Below are 17804 nucleotides of genomic sequence, written 5' to 3'. Positions count from 1 at the left end.
AAATTATCAAATACTGCTATTTTTGAAGAATCCATTACCCTCCCTACAGTAACTTCAATTTTCTACAACTTGGTGGAGATAAATTGAGTGGCCTAACGAAGCCCTTTAGGATGGCCAATACTTGGCCATATTGTCTACCTCTTTGTATCTCGTCACTACGTGTGAACCGGTGTTCTCGAACGCTTTTGTTAAAGTGTTAATTGGTTGTTGTTTAATTAGAACACTAGCAATAAGGATAGGTGGAGATGTTCCTTCTAAAGGTGTTGGCTGATCAGTATTCATCTGCTAATCACTTGCATGTATCGTAATTCCTTTTCATCAGTATTCTGTAGTTTCTAAACTTTGTACTGTACTGCCTTGTATACCGATATAGCTATTATCTCGCCAAGTTACTTATGAGAAATAACAAAACAGAGTAAATTAAAACAGCACAGGTGTACGTTTCTTTAAAATGGTGTTAAACTACTTAAGTCCATTTTTTGACAGTGAATCCGGCTTATTTTCACCTAGCTCTAACTAAACAGTAGGCCTACTAACAGTAACACGCACTCGATTTAAGAAAATAGTCATAAAATAACTTAATAATTATACTGTACGGTATTAATTGAATTAATTTTATAATGACTTAAGTTCAATAAATACCAGTGTACTAACTTAATATCAGTGAAAAACTTTTGTAACAATCATAAAACATGCACATTAATGGTATTATTTACGTATACAATAATGATGACATTTAAATAACGACATACCTACACACTCATTTTTTGAGTAGAAATATTTAAAAATTAATATCGATTATTTAAATTTTATTATTATATTTACTTAATATGAAACACCATTTCGGCTTGAAATGTATCGAATTCATTTACCCTCAGAAAGGTGCGTATTTGAAATTGGACATCGTTTAGTATCAGACGATGAGCTTATCGTGTAATTTACTACCTTAACTTTCTTAATTTTTCTAAATGTCACAATCATTCGTCAACTGAATGTTAAGGTAATGTAAAGTACATGAAATATGTTCATTAATGAGAGATTAATGTTGTTGTATGTATGTGGAGAGAATATTTGAATGTAAAGCAACAACTGAGAGACGACGAAGGCAAAGTGGCAAGTCGAAAGAAACCTGAAAATGCGTCTCCTGATGATTTGACAATGCAGACAGTCATTAGTCGGCAAGATGTTTATCAAGAAGTTCTCATGGTATTCTTCTCTGCCATGATATCAGGCAACATGTATCCTTGCTGATGAGGTGACTTGATAGAATGATATGAGGCAACATGTATCCTTGCTGATGAGGTGACTTGATAGAATGATGATTTTGCTTTAATCCGGACGTATTTATTGAACATATTTGGAGATTTCCGTAAATGTTTTTCAAGACGGTAAATCGTACAAAATCTGCAACAAAGGGTGCAGACGTCAAGATACAAACGTTAACGAGAAGATTGATTTTCTTTAAGATTGGACGCACAACGCAATACCTTACGCGCAGCAACGTACATACGCGCACTACACAAGGATGTAAGTAGTGCTGCACAAGGCACGTACATACCGTATGAGGAACGCATTAGATGTACGCGCAATGAAGGGACCCAAAATGGTGGTATGCGCAACGTAAAGTGAATTTTCCAATCAAGCGCGCGTTTAAACGATCGCCAACATTTACCTGCGTCCTTAGTTTGCTGAGTGGTAACAAAGCTTATACTCGTATAAACGAATATCGTCAACGTATATACACACACCCAGGTAAAACGGAACTATGTAGATTGGCGATGAAACGCAGATACTCTTGAATCTTGTTGCGTTCAGAAGGAGTAAACGCAGTAATGACGTAGCCAATCAATTAATTTTAAAAGAAAAGTGATAATACAAGAAAGTGTTACAACATACAACCTTTGGGTGAACTTACTGCGTGTGGTCGAAATGTCTTAATCAAGTTGGATGTAGGCATCTGTTGGGGTTTTCTATAAATCCGATTGAATCAAAATCTAATATCAGATCATGCACATTTTATGACACGTGTGGTTTTGCAGACGACAACTCGTGTCGATCAATTTACGTCATCACGTCAGTCAAATAATGTTTACGTGTGAATAATAGCGTCGGCGATGCCACCACCACCGCATAATGATGTACGCACGCGTACCATCAACGTTTGCACGCGTACCATCAACGTTTGCACGCGTAGACGGTACGTGTAATATTTACTGTAAATAACTGTTTATGCGATCTAGAATTTTCTTGATGTAAAATAGAAACACGGGTAAATAGTGATTGTACTGTATTTACATTGAGAGGGCAGAGCTTGTAAAATTTGAAAACATATTTTCCAGTTTAAATTTGATACGTTTTTTCAAAATATGTTGGGGTTGGTTATAATTATTTCTAAGATTCTTTATTCAATTCAATTCATATTTATAATGCGCCGAATAAGTTGTAAGGCGGAACGCCAGAACCGCTAGGTCAGTGAATGACGATGGTTAAATTTCAGTCTGTAAAGCAAATGGAAATTTTATGAAAATAGTCCTTGCAAGGCGTATGCATTTAGCATTTCAATTAGAAATACCTCACCTTTCAGTCAAGATCAGGCATCGTATTTGAATTACAAAACAACTTGGCAACAAATACGTAAGTCATATTTACCAATATCCCAAAGGGCCTACTTGAATATAGGAAAGGACAATGTGGAATTTAGTATCAGTAGCTTAAAACGTCTAAAAACCACAATTGATTTGATTTAGTATTACTTTTAATATTACCGTACACTATAATACATAAAACTATGTTGAAATTATGTACTTTTTCAGTTGAGTCCGTAAAATCCGTATAATAGTTTAGAGCATGTGAAGAATGACTTTTCGAATTGACACCCGCGTAGTTTGCGTTGCGCTTCGTGAAAACGCAGAGTTGATATGCTTTGTTCGATTGTACACACAACTTAGAAAACACGATTTGTTTAGGGAAGAATGCTTCCCTGGTTTTATTATGAACTAAACACACCTCATGTACAATTATTCATTAATTAAAACTGATTAAATTTGTATTTTTTCTTTGTCATTTTAATAAGCCGAGAACTCTAGTATTTACGGTCCTGCAAAATACGATACGCGTACTTGCTTTATCCACTACGTACGTGAAAACCCCATAACAAATCCATAACATGCCAATTAAAGTACCAATAAAAGTCATTATTCTAGGGATGAGTTCGGTGAAAATTTGATCCAAATGTCTGTCACTAATAGATCTATTATAATTTGTGATCAAATTACCTGATACACGCCGAGTGAAGTATACAGTACGTTGTACGGTTGTATCATCCATATTGCACTTGATAACTAGCTGGCACGCTTCGCCACGCTTAAAAAACATTCGATTCGACCGCAACAGTTTTGTCAAGTACACGAAACAAAGTACAGTAGAAACAATCTCAAAGAGGTACTGCAAATGTCTTTTTTTAAACATTGTTGATTGTTTTCATTACAACGTAACACTCGTGTGGTTTGGTAAATACATTATTTAAAATATAATTTAATAAAAATTGGTTTTAATAGTGAAAATGCGATAACGGATACTTTGAATATTATTTTAAAATGGGAGCAACGGAAATATACTAATGGTTGTTAATAAAGTGTCATTTCGATAAAGCAGTATAAAGAGTAATCTTATTTGTGTTTAGTGCAATAACCCTCGTTATAAAGATATTATATGGATGCTGTTCATTTCTGATAAGGGAATGGTATAGTCCACCATAAATTATCAAAGAAATAAATCATGTTAGATTTCATTTCAAGAACAAACACAGTATTTACGTCATTCGTACAGGCAGTTTTTCTGAAGCGACAGATGATATTATGTTGCTTGCTTGTGATTGGTCAAAATTATTTAGCGTTGCGCGTATGTTCTTGCGTAGCGACGTCTCATAGCTGTGAGAGAGAGATCTTAGTTCGTCGAATGGCCGGCATAGTTTATTCGAAATGTATCATGCTTGCGACCATTTATATAACTTTCCAGAATTATAAAACAATATTTTATTGAGTAGGCCTACATACATATTATGGAAATATCGACTAGTGACTAGCGTTCATTTTAAATGTACAATAAGAAACCGGACGTTGGCAAGAGCTAGCATGGCAACGACCAGCATTCCCAGAAGGCAATGGACTAGAGACACCTCTCTCGCTGACTCATACCCTGGTAAACCGTTAGGCCTAGCTATCATAACGTGGTTCACCGGAAATTAATATTAAGGATTCCTTATATGTCAACCTATATAGAAAAACATGGAATATTTACTGCTAAACATCAATGTCACAAGCAATACTATCCAAAGAGGAGAGACGAAACAAACAGAGGCTCAAGACCGTTTAGGTAGTAGGGCTACACCCATTAAAAACACACGAACTAGTTCCCTTCCTTACTGCTAATTGAACCAAAGAAACTAGGGTATGCAGGCAAGGCAGGGCATGGTCAACTAGGGACTTGGAATAGTGACAGATCTCCAGGATGCACAGCAGATTGACCTAGGGCACAGGAAGTGAATATCCTTCTCTCCCAGTCGTTATGCCGTCTGCTTGTATCCAGTCGCTTCGTTGTCTGGTGGTTATGCTTATTGGCATTTATACACATTTTCATGTTAAAAGAGGTCGTTAGTCTAGATTTATTGGGCATGTGCTTGAGATTATTAATCATAAACATTTATATCATTTGAAGCTGAATGCAAAAGTAAAGCGAAGTTGATTTTTAAAATGATACCGCTTGCTTTTATGCCTGGTTTTATGAATTGTGAATGTATTGAGATATTAAAAAAGAAAGTATAATGTGATTTCCAAAACCCGGAACTCGTGTCTAGTTATCGTAAACTAACGAATTATATGGATGAAATATTATCTGAGCTGTCTCGGTTATAATATATATTTTGGCGGATTTGGCTTTCCATAGTAGTCATCCAATTGACAATCAAATTGAAGTATTCGCTACAAATATTAGGATTTCGCCCCAGCAACTAGTGGCAGGTCACAACCGTGTTCACGCCAACACCAACAACTGTTGATCTATCCATGGTTACTGTAATGTAATATTGTAAATTAATGGCGAAATGCACACAATTGTTCAACTTTACAGTAGTTTTCAAATGTAGTTTTAATCTATTTTCATGGTAACACAAGTGTTATAACATCATGATAAATAGATATACTAGTTAACTAAACACGCGTCATAAATTAAACAATTAACATAATCAGTAGAAATATATAATTATACATCGTGTCCATCCACAAGTGTCATACTTAACAACTGAATTTTCATCGAATTTTCTTGTAAAATTAATTTATATGTCAACAACCGGAAATATGGGTAATATTTTTACATGGTCAATAAGTTGCACTGGCTAAAATGTTAATCTTTTTCTTAGTCAAATAGATATTCTATTTTTAGCTACTTGTTATACGCCATAATTAAACCATTCGCCCACGGTAGATGGGAACTGATGGCTGCCAGTGCCAGTGAGGTTACCACAAGTTATGACGTCACCAACATTATATATATTTTTGTATAGGATTGTAAGGAATGATAGACCGTTTAAAGAATCGTTTAAATTTAGGCCTAGTAAGCGGATCAATAAATCATTTGATAACGGACCAATTGATCGATTAGAAAGGGCGTGTGGTGGTGTGTTGGACATTCGACTAGTGATCGTGAGATCGAGGTTCAAATCCAACCTCATTGCTTGTATCCCTTTTATTTACGCTTGCCTCTCTCCACGCAGGTGTATAAATGGGAACCCGGTTTGATCAAGACACAACTTTGCGCTGATTACTAGCTGCACTCTATTGGAGAATGTTTTCATACGTGTTTGATAAAAAAAAATGACTGGGGTAATACTGTTCAGCGCTTAGAGGTTTCATAACATTAGGCGCTATATAAATCCAGGATATTATTATTATTATTGTTTGCCCCGTTCTTAACCTTTTTGACAGCACCTTGAAAAAAAAATATGGGTTTCCAAAATGATATCCTGCAGCTGCCTGGCGAAATTAACAAGATGATTTTTTAAACATGTGCTTAATAAACTTGGATCGTTTGCAAATATTCTAGGCCGATTTGATGATCAAGGTCCGTGGAGCTATTTTAAGATAACATTACTACAGTATAATTATATATACCTTAATGTTGTGATTTTGAAACAAAACACGTATTGTTAGCACATTCAAAGTTTAAACCGCGGCGCACCTACTAGAGCCTCGCTCGAATCAACGGCCATCATATTTCCCATATCTACATTTTGCGATGCGAAAAATGCGCAACAACCAATCAGAATAGGAATGTTAGATTTGCGTGAATTCTAGATTCTAATTATAATTCCGAATCTATTGGATTAGAAGCTGAATTTATGGGTCCGGTCACCCTCGTTATTTGGGTAAAGTTGGCTCCTTCAACAATCTAACAACATGATGAGCTTTATTTTTTTTTTTTATTTTTTTTTTAAAACCATATTTAATGAGGGTGATCCTTCCAGCTATTGCTGATCATTAGGGACCCTCAGAGGTTCACAAGACAAACATATACACAAGAAGCTCTACATAAACAAAGTCTTATAACAAGTGTTTGGGAGTGGAGTAAATTTGGTCCTTAGAAAAAATCCTGACATGTGACGGGACTTGAACCCAGGACCCTTAGAGTGGTAGCCAAGCATCATAACCACCAAGCCACAACTCCACTTATTAGATCAAAGGTGTTTGTTTGGTTGCGACACGATCAGTTCCCCTAAACAGAAACCAAAATTATACTTGGTATATACTGTAACAATAGTATGAATTTGTCGCAGCCAATCCTAATAATATCAAAGTTCAAAAGAACAACTTCCATCTTGACAAGACAAGCTCAGCATCCTGTTGTTAGATCGCCTTGGTTCTATGGGCTAATTATCGCTAAGTTTGTTAGGTAGATTTATTGGCCTGTTGAATCCACTACCTAATAACATGCTCCAATGTGTACATCATGCCATCCAACATTGTTTGATGACATCAAATGTCCATATTACATTGGCCACATATATGTGGTGTCTACAAATCAAATGAACTGATCAATTCATATCAACAATATAATGAGTTCATCATCATTTATTCTGTTACTATGAAAAGTGAAGAATACCAATATATTGGTTTGTTATTAAGTAATTTTTAATGACCATGCATTTAAAACTTGACAAAACAAATTACCAATAATAATTATTCTTAGATTATATCATCACAATCACAATAACCAATTTTTCACGAAATGAATGTAGGCCTATGTACAAATATGAACTTTCTTTCAGGTAAAAGAAATCAAGTTATCACAATAAAATAATTAGGTTCATGTCTCTTCTAGGTTGTATTTTTGGTGGAAAAGTTTACGATTTGGAAACAAGTTGGCATCCGAACCTTGGAGAGCCGTTCTTTGAGATGGTCTGTATGGACTGCCATTGCATTCCAGTAAGTTGAAACATTTGTTCTGGTTTTTTTGTAGAAGTAAGTAATTAGTTCACCACTTAACTTATTAATCAAGCACATTTCGTATTGCATGCTTAGTACCTGTACCTACTCTGTATAAGATCATTAAAACGAACAATAAATTATTAATACATGTTTTGGTGGCGTGAATATAGTACCAGACGGTTACTGCACTATCATATTGAATCTCTACAGGCCTAATAGGAGTGTTTTTGTCGCCATTCGATGCAGGTAGGCCTTCGTGTAAGCGGTAAAGAATTCAGCACAACATCGTCTGCGTTTCCATTTAAGTTAAGCGAAACATAACTTGAATACTTTAAAACTTTTAGCTCGTGATAGCATTAATCATAATACACGTTCATAAACAATGACGTCATCTATATAAGTCCTGTCATAAATATCATTCGTCAACCACGTGTTATGTCAGAACAAGTTTGTTATGCCTGCGCGCGCACAGGTAGCAGACGACGAATTGATGCGTATCACAAATGTCGCGCGATAGGCATTTGGCGCGCACACCAATCGGTAATATCTGTATAAACACCATAGGGATATTAAAGCTCACTATACTGTATTATATAATTTCCTTTTATTGGTTCTACTCTACCACGTGCATTCGAACGAGTGTACTTTGTGCTGTTTCACATGTAACTACCCTACCCTGCTATAATAATCTAACCTTAAGCTCTGTTTACACTATCGAACCTTGTGTTAAATGTGATGAGCCCATAATGGACACGATGATGTCATAACACTACCATATTTAGGCACATCACAATTTGTCAAACTAGTTTGATAGTGTAGACAGTTCTTTAGAATCATGTAGTATCCATAATTAATCCATATCAATATATCAACGTGATATTCACAAAATGGAGAAACAAAATATGAATGAATAATTAATCAACAATATAGAATAAAAGATTAATAGCAAGAAAGACGTCTAGGATTGGAACAGATAGTGTAATTTGATATTGAATGATAAAATAAAACTAATCTTAACCTTATATTATACAGATCAAATAAAGCGAGAAAATCAAAGATACTACACGCGATTAGAATATATATGAATATTTGTGTCCATACCATCGATCTGATTTTGTTTGCGGCTGTTTTATTTATTATCATTGACGCCTTTGTAAGTCCTATTCAAAGTGTGTATCCGTCGATTTGACGCCAGTATTATTATTACTAGTGTATTTTTTGTTATTATATATTGAGGGTTAGCACAAGAAACAAACTTCATTTGCCAAGTTTCATTTCAATCATAACTCTTTTGATTCTAAAGTTTCACTATTGGAACTCGATCTTGATCCAGTCATCACTATCGACACCGCAATGACACAGCTTTTACGCGCGCGTAGAAACATTGATGATATCATTACGCGCGCGTCACATAAGCAAATGACGAAAATTAGACGCGCGCGTAGAAACATTGATAATATCATTATGCGCGCGTCACATCAGCAAATGACGAAAATTAGACGCGCTCGTATAAACATTGATAATATCAGTACGCGCGCGTCACATAAGTACATTATGTGGTTATTATGACATAGCAATGATTTGTATCACGACCCTGGAACATTATATTTGTTAATAAATTCTTTGTACTTTTGGATGTCATTTTAATGTAATTATTTAAATATAAATACAGTGTCTCACCACCCGCACTTCGTATCATTAAACTCCATTTTATAGACTGAAACATGAAGGTATGCTCTGAAAGAAATATGTTTAAATCTGATTTAAAGAAAATAATTTTTATTATTAGTGCATACGAAAATAACTTGGTACTCAGAATTGTGAAAATAAAGAATATTCTTAGGCCTGGTCTAACACGCTTGGAAGTTCAGCAGCATTATTGATAAAGTGATTTAATTTAACGAAAATTTTAGTGGAATTGGCCCTTAAAAACCTAATGCCTCACTCCAGTTTGGAGTTCAAAGGTTAAATCTTAAACAATAAACTATTTAAATTACTTTCCATCGATTGTGGATTGTTCTGCTTGTTATAAAGTATATAATGTGTACGCGAGATAATCATCTACATTCCAAAAGACGTGGTGAGAACTGAGAAAAACAGTGTAAAGAAAATAGTTTGATCATAGACAGGCTGAGGAGCTAAATGTTATTTCCTAATTCCTTATTAATAATCCTGTTTTGTAGGTGAATGTTATCTATATCAAATCTTAATTGTTTGCATAAAGGTTTGTTGTTCACAAGAACACAGGTAAATTGTTTCTGAATAGTATTTGAAAACATGTCTGTGTGTTTTGCAAAACAAGCAAATACTCCTTCAAAAGCTCATTAAAAATCAGTCACAAGATATTTCATATTGCATTAACAAAAATAGCCTGTATATTATAATATATTGTAAGTTTATGTTTCTTTAAAGCGTGTCTAACCTTCATAATAAAAATATGTAATTAAATTTTTATACATGTTAACGATACTGCACCACTGAAGGTAAAATATAATTGAAGCCTCGTCAAGTAATTTGACCAATCACAAGCGATGGCTTATTCGAGCTGTCGCTTGTCATCAGTGGTCAACTTGTTTGCGTTGCGTCGCCTCGTCCTTGCGTTGCGTCGCCACGTCCCTGCGTTGCGTCGCCACATCCCTGCGTTGCGTCGTCTCGTCCTTGCGCTGCGTAATTGTAGTGGGAACCAAGCTTTACCAATGAAAAACGACGATAATCCATTGTTTGTGATTGGTTAAATTAATTACGTTGCGCTTAAGTTAATGTCAGACATTATGTGTATTGCAGTTAAATTTGATATCAAATACAATGTAATAACACCTCCTAAAACATGTCGAGATTTAAGACATGAAAATATACTATGTTCAGATGACTTCACAAGGTTGTAATATGGAAAAAGATTGTGATGTTAATATATTATTATAGCAATGTCAAGAACAGTAATTTGAATTTAATAAGACGAGTTTTTGTAAAACGTTAGCACGTAATTTTACCTGTTCTTGAGAAATCTCCCTCTGACATTCCATTCATAACATAATATGGATGTTCTGAACTTATGTAGTGGAAATGTTAGTATCTATAGCGTTCCATACGTTAGTCTATTTATAGGTATGACGCAACAACTTCAATAAAAGTGGACACGAATCTTGTGGACGATGGGTCCACCTGTTGTGGACTGGATTTTATGGCGCGTTGGGCATTTCTTCAGGATCCTAACCTTGACATTGTGGTCAAAGATGGTATTCAAAAAACAAGATAGGCGCGCCTACCAAAGATAGTTTGATATATAGGTTTTCGATGTATTCAAGAATGCGCTGTTAAGTCAGAATTCTACCTTCTTGGTAGATTCTCAATAAGTCATGTAAACACATTCTTCTTGTTTTGATGTGTCACCAACAAGTGTGTATAGTGTGTACCGTCTTCACGGTACACTGACAACAGGTGTTTTTTTAAATTGCTCAGTAACATTTCCAAAATACTTCTGATATCGTAGCAACCGTTAGGTCCGTTGCGCACGATTTGATACAGCATTTGAATTATTATTTTAAAGTAATGCTTTAAATACCATGTTAAGCCTTCCAAACACAGAATAAGGTATGATCTGTACTGAGAGACGCGCGCGTATAATGCGTGAACCAGAATCTAGTACGCTCAACGCAATCACGTGACCAATAGATCCAAATAAACATAACACTTAACTAAACATATTCTTAAAAGTAAAAACACAATATGCCTAATGAAAATTCAACTCGATGATTTTGGATACTTGTCCAATTTGGTTGATTATATTATGTAAAAGAATAGATTTTGACGTTTGAAGTATGAATTAAGATTGGATATTAAGATCAGCGTTACCTTGGCTTATTGTAAGTATATTCCTTAATTAAAATGATATTTAGATTGTGTATGATTACATCGGTGTACTTCAGAAAACACAGAAACACAAGTCACGTTCTCAAATTGGAAAGCATTGATGATGAGATGATGATGATGGCAGATGATGATAATGATGGGGTTGTTGATGATGATGGCAGATGATGATAATGGGGTTGATGATGAGATATGATAATAATTTTGATGATGATGATAATGATGATAATAATTTTGATGATGATGATAATGATGATGACGATGATAATAATGTTGATGATAATGATGATGATGATAATGATGAGGATCGAAATAATTCTGGTGTTGATATGATGAGTATATTGATGATAAATATGACGTGACAGGGTGATAATGATGAAAATAAATGATACAAATCCAAATCTGTAGATAATGACGAAGATGATAGTAAATGGTGATTTTGATAGGCCTAATGATTATGCTGATGTTGAAGCTAATTATAATGACGTCGATATAAGACGAGGCTGGTATTTTAAGTGACAATAAACCATGATCATTATAGGTGATTAAATCAATTAAGTTTGGATTGACTAATTGATTGATTGCTAGTGTGGTTTAGCACTTGCTTTATGAATGGTTGACAACTATGCGTTGGTGCCAATAACATAATTATTTAGGTGTCGGATAATCATTCGAAAGAATGTTTTTTTGTTGCACATATTCAGAAAAACAAAGTGCAAGTCGTGCCTTGGAGCCGCTTACATTGCTCCAATTCAGTAGTTGTTGATGATCAGTGATGTAGGCCTAACCTAATATAGCTAGAAAAAACAGTTATGACAGACCGTCCTTTGGGGACAATCAAAGAAATCATAATTTCCGCTGCCCTAAAATAGGTGACCTGTCATCCCTTACGGCCAGCACATTTTTTAAAATGAAAAATACAAATTGATGAGGTAACCATATCTCTACGGCATTTTGAAACTAGCTAGCTCGTTTGAAGATTTTCTTCTTGTCATTTTTATTAATCAATTTATTTAATTGTGAATTTCGGGAACATTTGATGCGCGCGTACAAACTTCCAATTGTACAATTTACGCGCGCTTGTGTATTTATAAATCTCGTATAGAAATGTGTGGTTGTTGTGCAGACGAAAAGTGTCACGCGTTAGTTGACGCGCGCGTGTAAGAACTGATAGTATGAAATTGATCATACTGCATTAAATATGAGAAAAAATGAAATGAGTTAGGGCCTACTGTTAAAATTCCAATTTGGTAGAGGAATAACAATGTTATAATGTTTATTATTCTACGTGCATGGCTTGCTATTTATATTTAATATGTTGGCTCTTTGCCTTTGATTAATGAATCAGAATTTGCCTTGTATACAGTTGAATGTTAAATATGATGACCCCCGGGAGACTGTTCTTGCCCGTAGGTCATATCTTTCACGAACGGTTATGGATTGAGACAACTGGGCTTATCTTAATTTACCCGTTCAGGTTCAATTTGATTTGCTAGTAGGTTCCGGATGCATAAATGCTAAATACCACCCTGTTTGCTGCAGGTATGTTGTGTAGGGCCTAAAATATTAGTCTCGTTAGTTTTAAAAGCACACGAGGTTTAGTATCATGTTATGATTAGATTTGGAAAAAACAAAAACAAGGCAACGTAGGAGGAGCATTATGGGAGAATCATGGATGGATATACTTAACTGTGCTCGCTCGGCGCTTCATACTTTTCATGTGTATTTGTTATAAACGGTATATTTTTAGATTACTAGAATCATATTTTTATATTTAAAAAAAATATCTATTTATATCGTAATTATGCTCTAAAATGATCATTTGAATTATGAATTATTGTTTTTATTATTATCATGGGATTTATATTTATAGATTTATTTCGATTGAAAGTTATTTTTAAAGTTTTCTATATTTATTGATATAATACCAAACAACCCACTCGTGTAAACACTGCTATTTTTAATGTTGTCCACTTCAAATGTATAAATATAAATTAGTTCAAATTATTACGCATTAAAAGTAATCCTCGCTGCGGATTTGAACCATAAAAATCATACTAATGACACATTTTGTCTCGAGAATCCATTACTCAGTATAATGATCGGATGACGTCATTTAGGAACTTTTGTCGGCTAACTTTAGTGTCAAATACAATTATGAATCCCGTTGTTTATTTTTAGTATCATACAGTGTGATATGTTTCCCTTATGAATATGTTGGATTTTTTAAAATCTAAAAAATCGTTTTGTGCATTAACCATTTTCAATATTATTTATTTATTGTGTAAAGTTGTGGTTGCTTTCAAATATAAAAAAAAACCGTGTGTGTAAGTATTGATAATTGTGGTAGGTGTTATACGCATGCGTAAAAATCTGATACTCTATTTGTAAGCGTGCGTCAACCTCTGTGTGTTTACGCGCAGTGACAGAATAATGGCGAACGTCCGTTTTTGCGACGTGCCACAAAGAATACGCAACTATTGAGTTTTATAACAGTTACACGCGCATGCGTTTCTGAGCGTAAATGACTTTTAGACTCGACAGCTGCGTAATTAAGTTGTGCATCATAAAAACAAAGTTCGCTATTGGCATGATGAGGGAGATGCATGTTATCCAGGTAAATCAACTTTAAAATATTCTATACGGCAGAGGAAGTTGTCTGAAATAGCAGAAAGTCCCCACAGACAAAAGGATATATCCTATTTATGTTTTCATAAGAGATATAAAATTAAATGCCATGGGATGTTTTCTTTACAATAAAAATATTAGGTTTGATGATTGGCAACGTGGTAGTGTGACGACGGCGGGATCCGTCTAATGCTTTTGGTTCCAATTAAATCAAACATTTGCATCGAGGTAGCATTAAAGTAGACACCGTATCACAGATTTTTGTCCCATAGTAATACATGTTTAATATAATATTGTGTGAAGTTAATGTAAATTATGCTATAACAACTGAATGTAACATAATCAAATTATAAGACAACCATGATTATTTAATATAATTATCAAAAATAGAATCAAAATGTAGATATAACGAGATAAAAAAAATTAACATTGCGAGGTCGAGCCCAGGAAGTACACTGGGTACACTGGGAATAGTGTTTGACATGGATGTGCTTGGAAACAATGTCCATATGCCTACTCTAAATTGTTACCAGAGACTGAGATTTATCATAATCTCACTGTTCGCTTACGGCTCAATTATATATCGATTGGGAATATTAATCAATCATACGTCATTATGACATGTCTTTAAGTTATACATTGTTGTGGAATCAGCCAAAAATGTAATAATTTAACTTTTTAGCTGCCGTTGATTTTATAGACTTGCTGGTATTCTGGTTGGCACTTAACCAATTCAGTACGGTGTATTAAGCGTGGTTACTTAATTGGACGACGCCATGCGAGAGATAAGCGCGTAGGCACAACGCAATAAAGACGTACGCACAACGCGATAAGAACGTACGCACAACGCGATAAGGACGCGCGTACAACGCAATAAAGACGTATATATACATGCACAATGCAAGCCAAAGAAGTAAAGAAATGATGCATAATCCGAACGTATGGTCATTGGTCGTCAAAGTACTTAATTTGAACGTACGTAATTGCGTTGTCAAAGTACTTAATTTGCACGTACGTAATTGCGTGGCGTCTTAGTGTAAACGATACTTGACATTTTCCTTATTTTTCACCAATTGTACTAAAAAGGGTAAGTTCTATGGTTTTTACTCCCATCCTTGAATAATGTAATGATGGATTGGTTGGCACATTCAATAACAAAAACTGTATCCCAATTGACCCCATTTGACCTCATCGAGAACATGTAATTACATGCAATAAGCAATTAGGCAATTAAAATCAAGACAAATTATGAATCATTGTTTTATTTCGTTTTAAAGTAAAATTATGGTTATGAAAAGTTGAGATTTTGGGCGCCATTTGGAGGCTGATTCTGATCCATCATAGATCGGTCAAGGCAATGTAAAGGGGTAAAAATAATTTTACCCAGCACGCTACGTTTTGTACAGAATTAAAAATGAAGTTTACAGTGTTTAACAATTATTTGTTTATGGCGCATGCGTTTTGAATCTATTAAAACAAACGAATACATAGGTTTATTGTACCTAGTGTACAACAGATTAAATCAGCTATACCAATCGCATATACTACAAATCTTGACGTCATTATCTCTTTTATAAATCGTGTATCGTCTCTAAATCCTACACTAATGTTTTCATAGTGTTTAGAGAGTAACCCGCTGCTTTAAAAACATTTTATTTTTCGCAAGACCCTCGACCGGTATCCGACACTTCTCGCATTGCCTTGGCTACCAGGTGTCAAGCATGCACCTGTTACATGGATTTTGATTTGAGGGTAAATATTGCTCAGCCGGCCAAAAGGTCTACAAAGTTCAACGACGATCAATTTCAATCAAGTTTAAATTATTTGCCAAATAGGAATTGACATTTCAAGCAAATACATAAACATTAATTTTCTAGTCTTGATTTTAATATCAATATGTCTCTCTCTTCTTCGTGATTTTAATATCGGTCTCCTCATTTAATGTCTCTTCGAAAAATTTGAATCGGACTCTCTCTCTTGTATTTCTCGCCATATATTGTCTTGCGATCAATATATAATAGCTGTCCTAGATGTCCTAATTTGACCAATTGCAAGCAATGGATCATTTTAAACTGCCACTTGTGATTGGTCACAAGTCACTTACATTGCGTCCAAGCTTGGTTCTGAAGTTCTAACCAAATCACAAGACCATAGTCTTTGTGTAAAACGGAATCCTGAGGCTAAATCTCACGAGCTTACAAGCATTGTACAATTGCAATACTTGAAATTTTTGAAATCTTTATTTTGTGCTCAAATGGATTAAAAACTAATATATTACTGATAACATCTAAGTAACAGCTTTGTACATTCCTTAAGGACAATGGACTTTGAATTCTGAGTTTAGGTTTAATGTTAATTATTCGGTGCTTTATGTTCAAGTATTTATCTTTCTATATTTGTGTAAAGTTTGTTTTTCTTGTAAGGTTTGAGGCTTACTGATCATTGCAGATTACGCTGTGTATGTTTTACTTATTGGAATAGGCGACGATTTTAATCTGAAGAAGTGTTAAAGAAATCTGTATGTAAACACACCAACATTGAGATAATCATCTGCAACTATTTTGTAAAAAAAAAAGCAGTGATTTCAAATTTAGTTTAACATCGGATTTTTTAATCGCTTAGAAAATTTACCAGAGATAGTTGTGAAAGTTCTCGCTTACAGGATTATTGTCAATACTGTTGCAATGTTTGTTCGATATTTTGTTTCCAGGGAAATACGCGCAATCAATCGCAACGCGATAGATCGTCGATTGTGATTGGTCAATTGACTTTCCGCGTTGCCAAGCAAACTTACAATAGCACTAGTAGCTGGATGTGCGTGCACATACTTGTAGTTTAGTATAGGCTTCCATCCATCGCTTAGTGTTCTTGTCAAAAAACACCTGTACATGCCTTGCAAGCAACATCGTTTAATCGATTACATTATGCATTTTTAAAAAGGCGATTCTGAATCTTCTTTTAACAAAATTGAGAGCCTTAGCAGAACTTGAAGAAAACTATGTTAATCGTACTTGATAGTGAATTATAATGTAAGAATTATACTTGTAAATAAATATTATCCTTTTACACTGACGGTGATTGAGTGTGTTTGCCAGCAGGCATAGATTTACATGTTAGTTTGAAAATCCAGTACTGCGCATGCTCACTGCTGATTAACCGTTTTATAGAGTAGAGTAGATTGATAGCTAAATAAAGCTATGCACTGAGTATTGATCATTTTGCAATACATTGCAGAAATTTAGACGTTTAATCTAAAATGTTCAAGCTCTATTTTTTTAGTGTACTGGTAAAGAAAAACTTGTAGGCTGTTTACTTTTTTTTTCTTCCACTTTTTACGTCAACTTGTATGTAAGTCAGATCTCTCCCATCTTACCCCGCTACACGTTTGTACCCTATTTCACCTATTGTACAATCAATTTAATGGCGCGTGCAAGAAGTTTGGTTCAAAAAGTTGATCATAATGACCTTTCGTAAGATGGCTCTTCCATTCGTCTGGTGGCGGCATTTAATAAACGCGCTTTTTACAAAGCAGGTAAACGCGTAACGAACGAACAGATTATCAATGTTTTAAAATGAGTAACTAATATGATTTAAACGTGGAAACATTATGCCAATAAGTAAACGTTGTTATAAACCAATAAACCTATTTAACTGGCCACCAGGTCATGTACTTTTAATGTGTTCATTATGATTAATGTTGTAGGAATAAGGCGGCAAATAGTCTAAGCATGGCGAATCCCTCTTGTATAAAGGCGGGATGACGATACAAGATGTTGTGAGGTAACATTATGAGATGCAAAAAATTAAACTTTTGCGCGTTTCGTCATC

The 17804-nt window shown here is 34.7% G+C and overlaps 1 protein-coding gene across 2 annotated transcripts in view; it reads left to right on the top strand.

Annotated features, from left to right (window-relative positions):
- The window catches only part of LOC140044449 (chordin-like), a 50288-nt gene that overhangs the window by 1200 nt on the left and 31284 nt on the right, over positions 1–17804 (top strand). For both annotated transcript variants that reach the window (XR_011844458.1, XM_072088962.1), the window contains exon 2: positions 7375–7478. Coding sequence is in view for 1 of the 2 variants with exons in the window: in XM_072088962.1 (XP_071945063.1) it covers positions 7375–7478 (104 nt within the window). In the remaining variant the exon portion in view is untranslated. The remainder of the gene's footprint in view (positions 1–7374; positions 7479–17804) is intronic.

The sequence above is a fragment of the Antedon mediterranea genome, chromosome 3 (genome assembly GCF_964355755.1).
Source record: "Antedon mediterranea chromosome 3, ecAntMedi1.1, whole genome shotgun sequence".
In the NCBI taxonomy this organism is placed as follows: Eukaryota; Metazoa; Echinodermata; class Crinoidea; order Comatulida; family Antedonidae; genus Antedon; species Antedon mediterranea.
The sequence above is the reverse complement of the archived record's forward strand: the minus strand, read 5'-3'. Positions and strand labels throughout refer to the sequence as shown.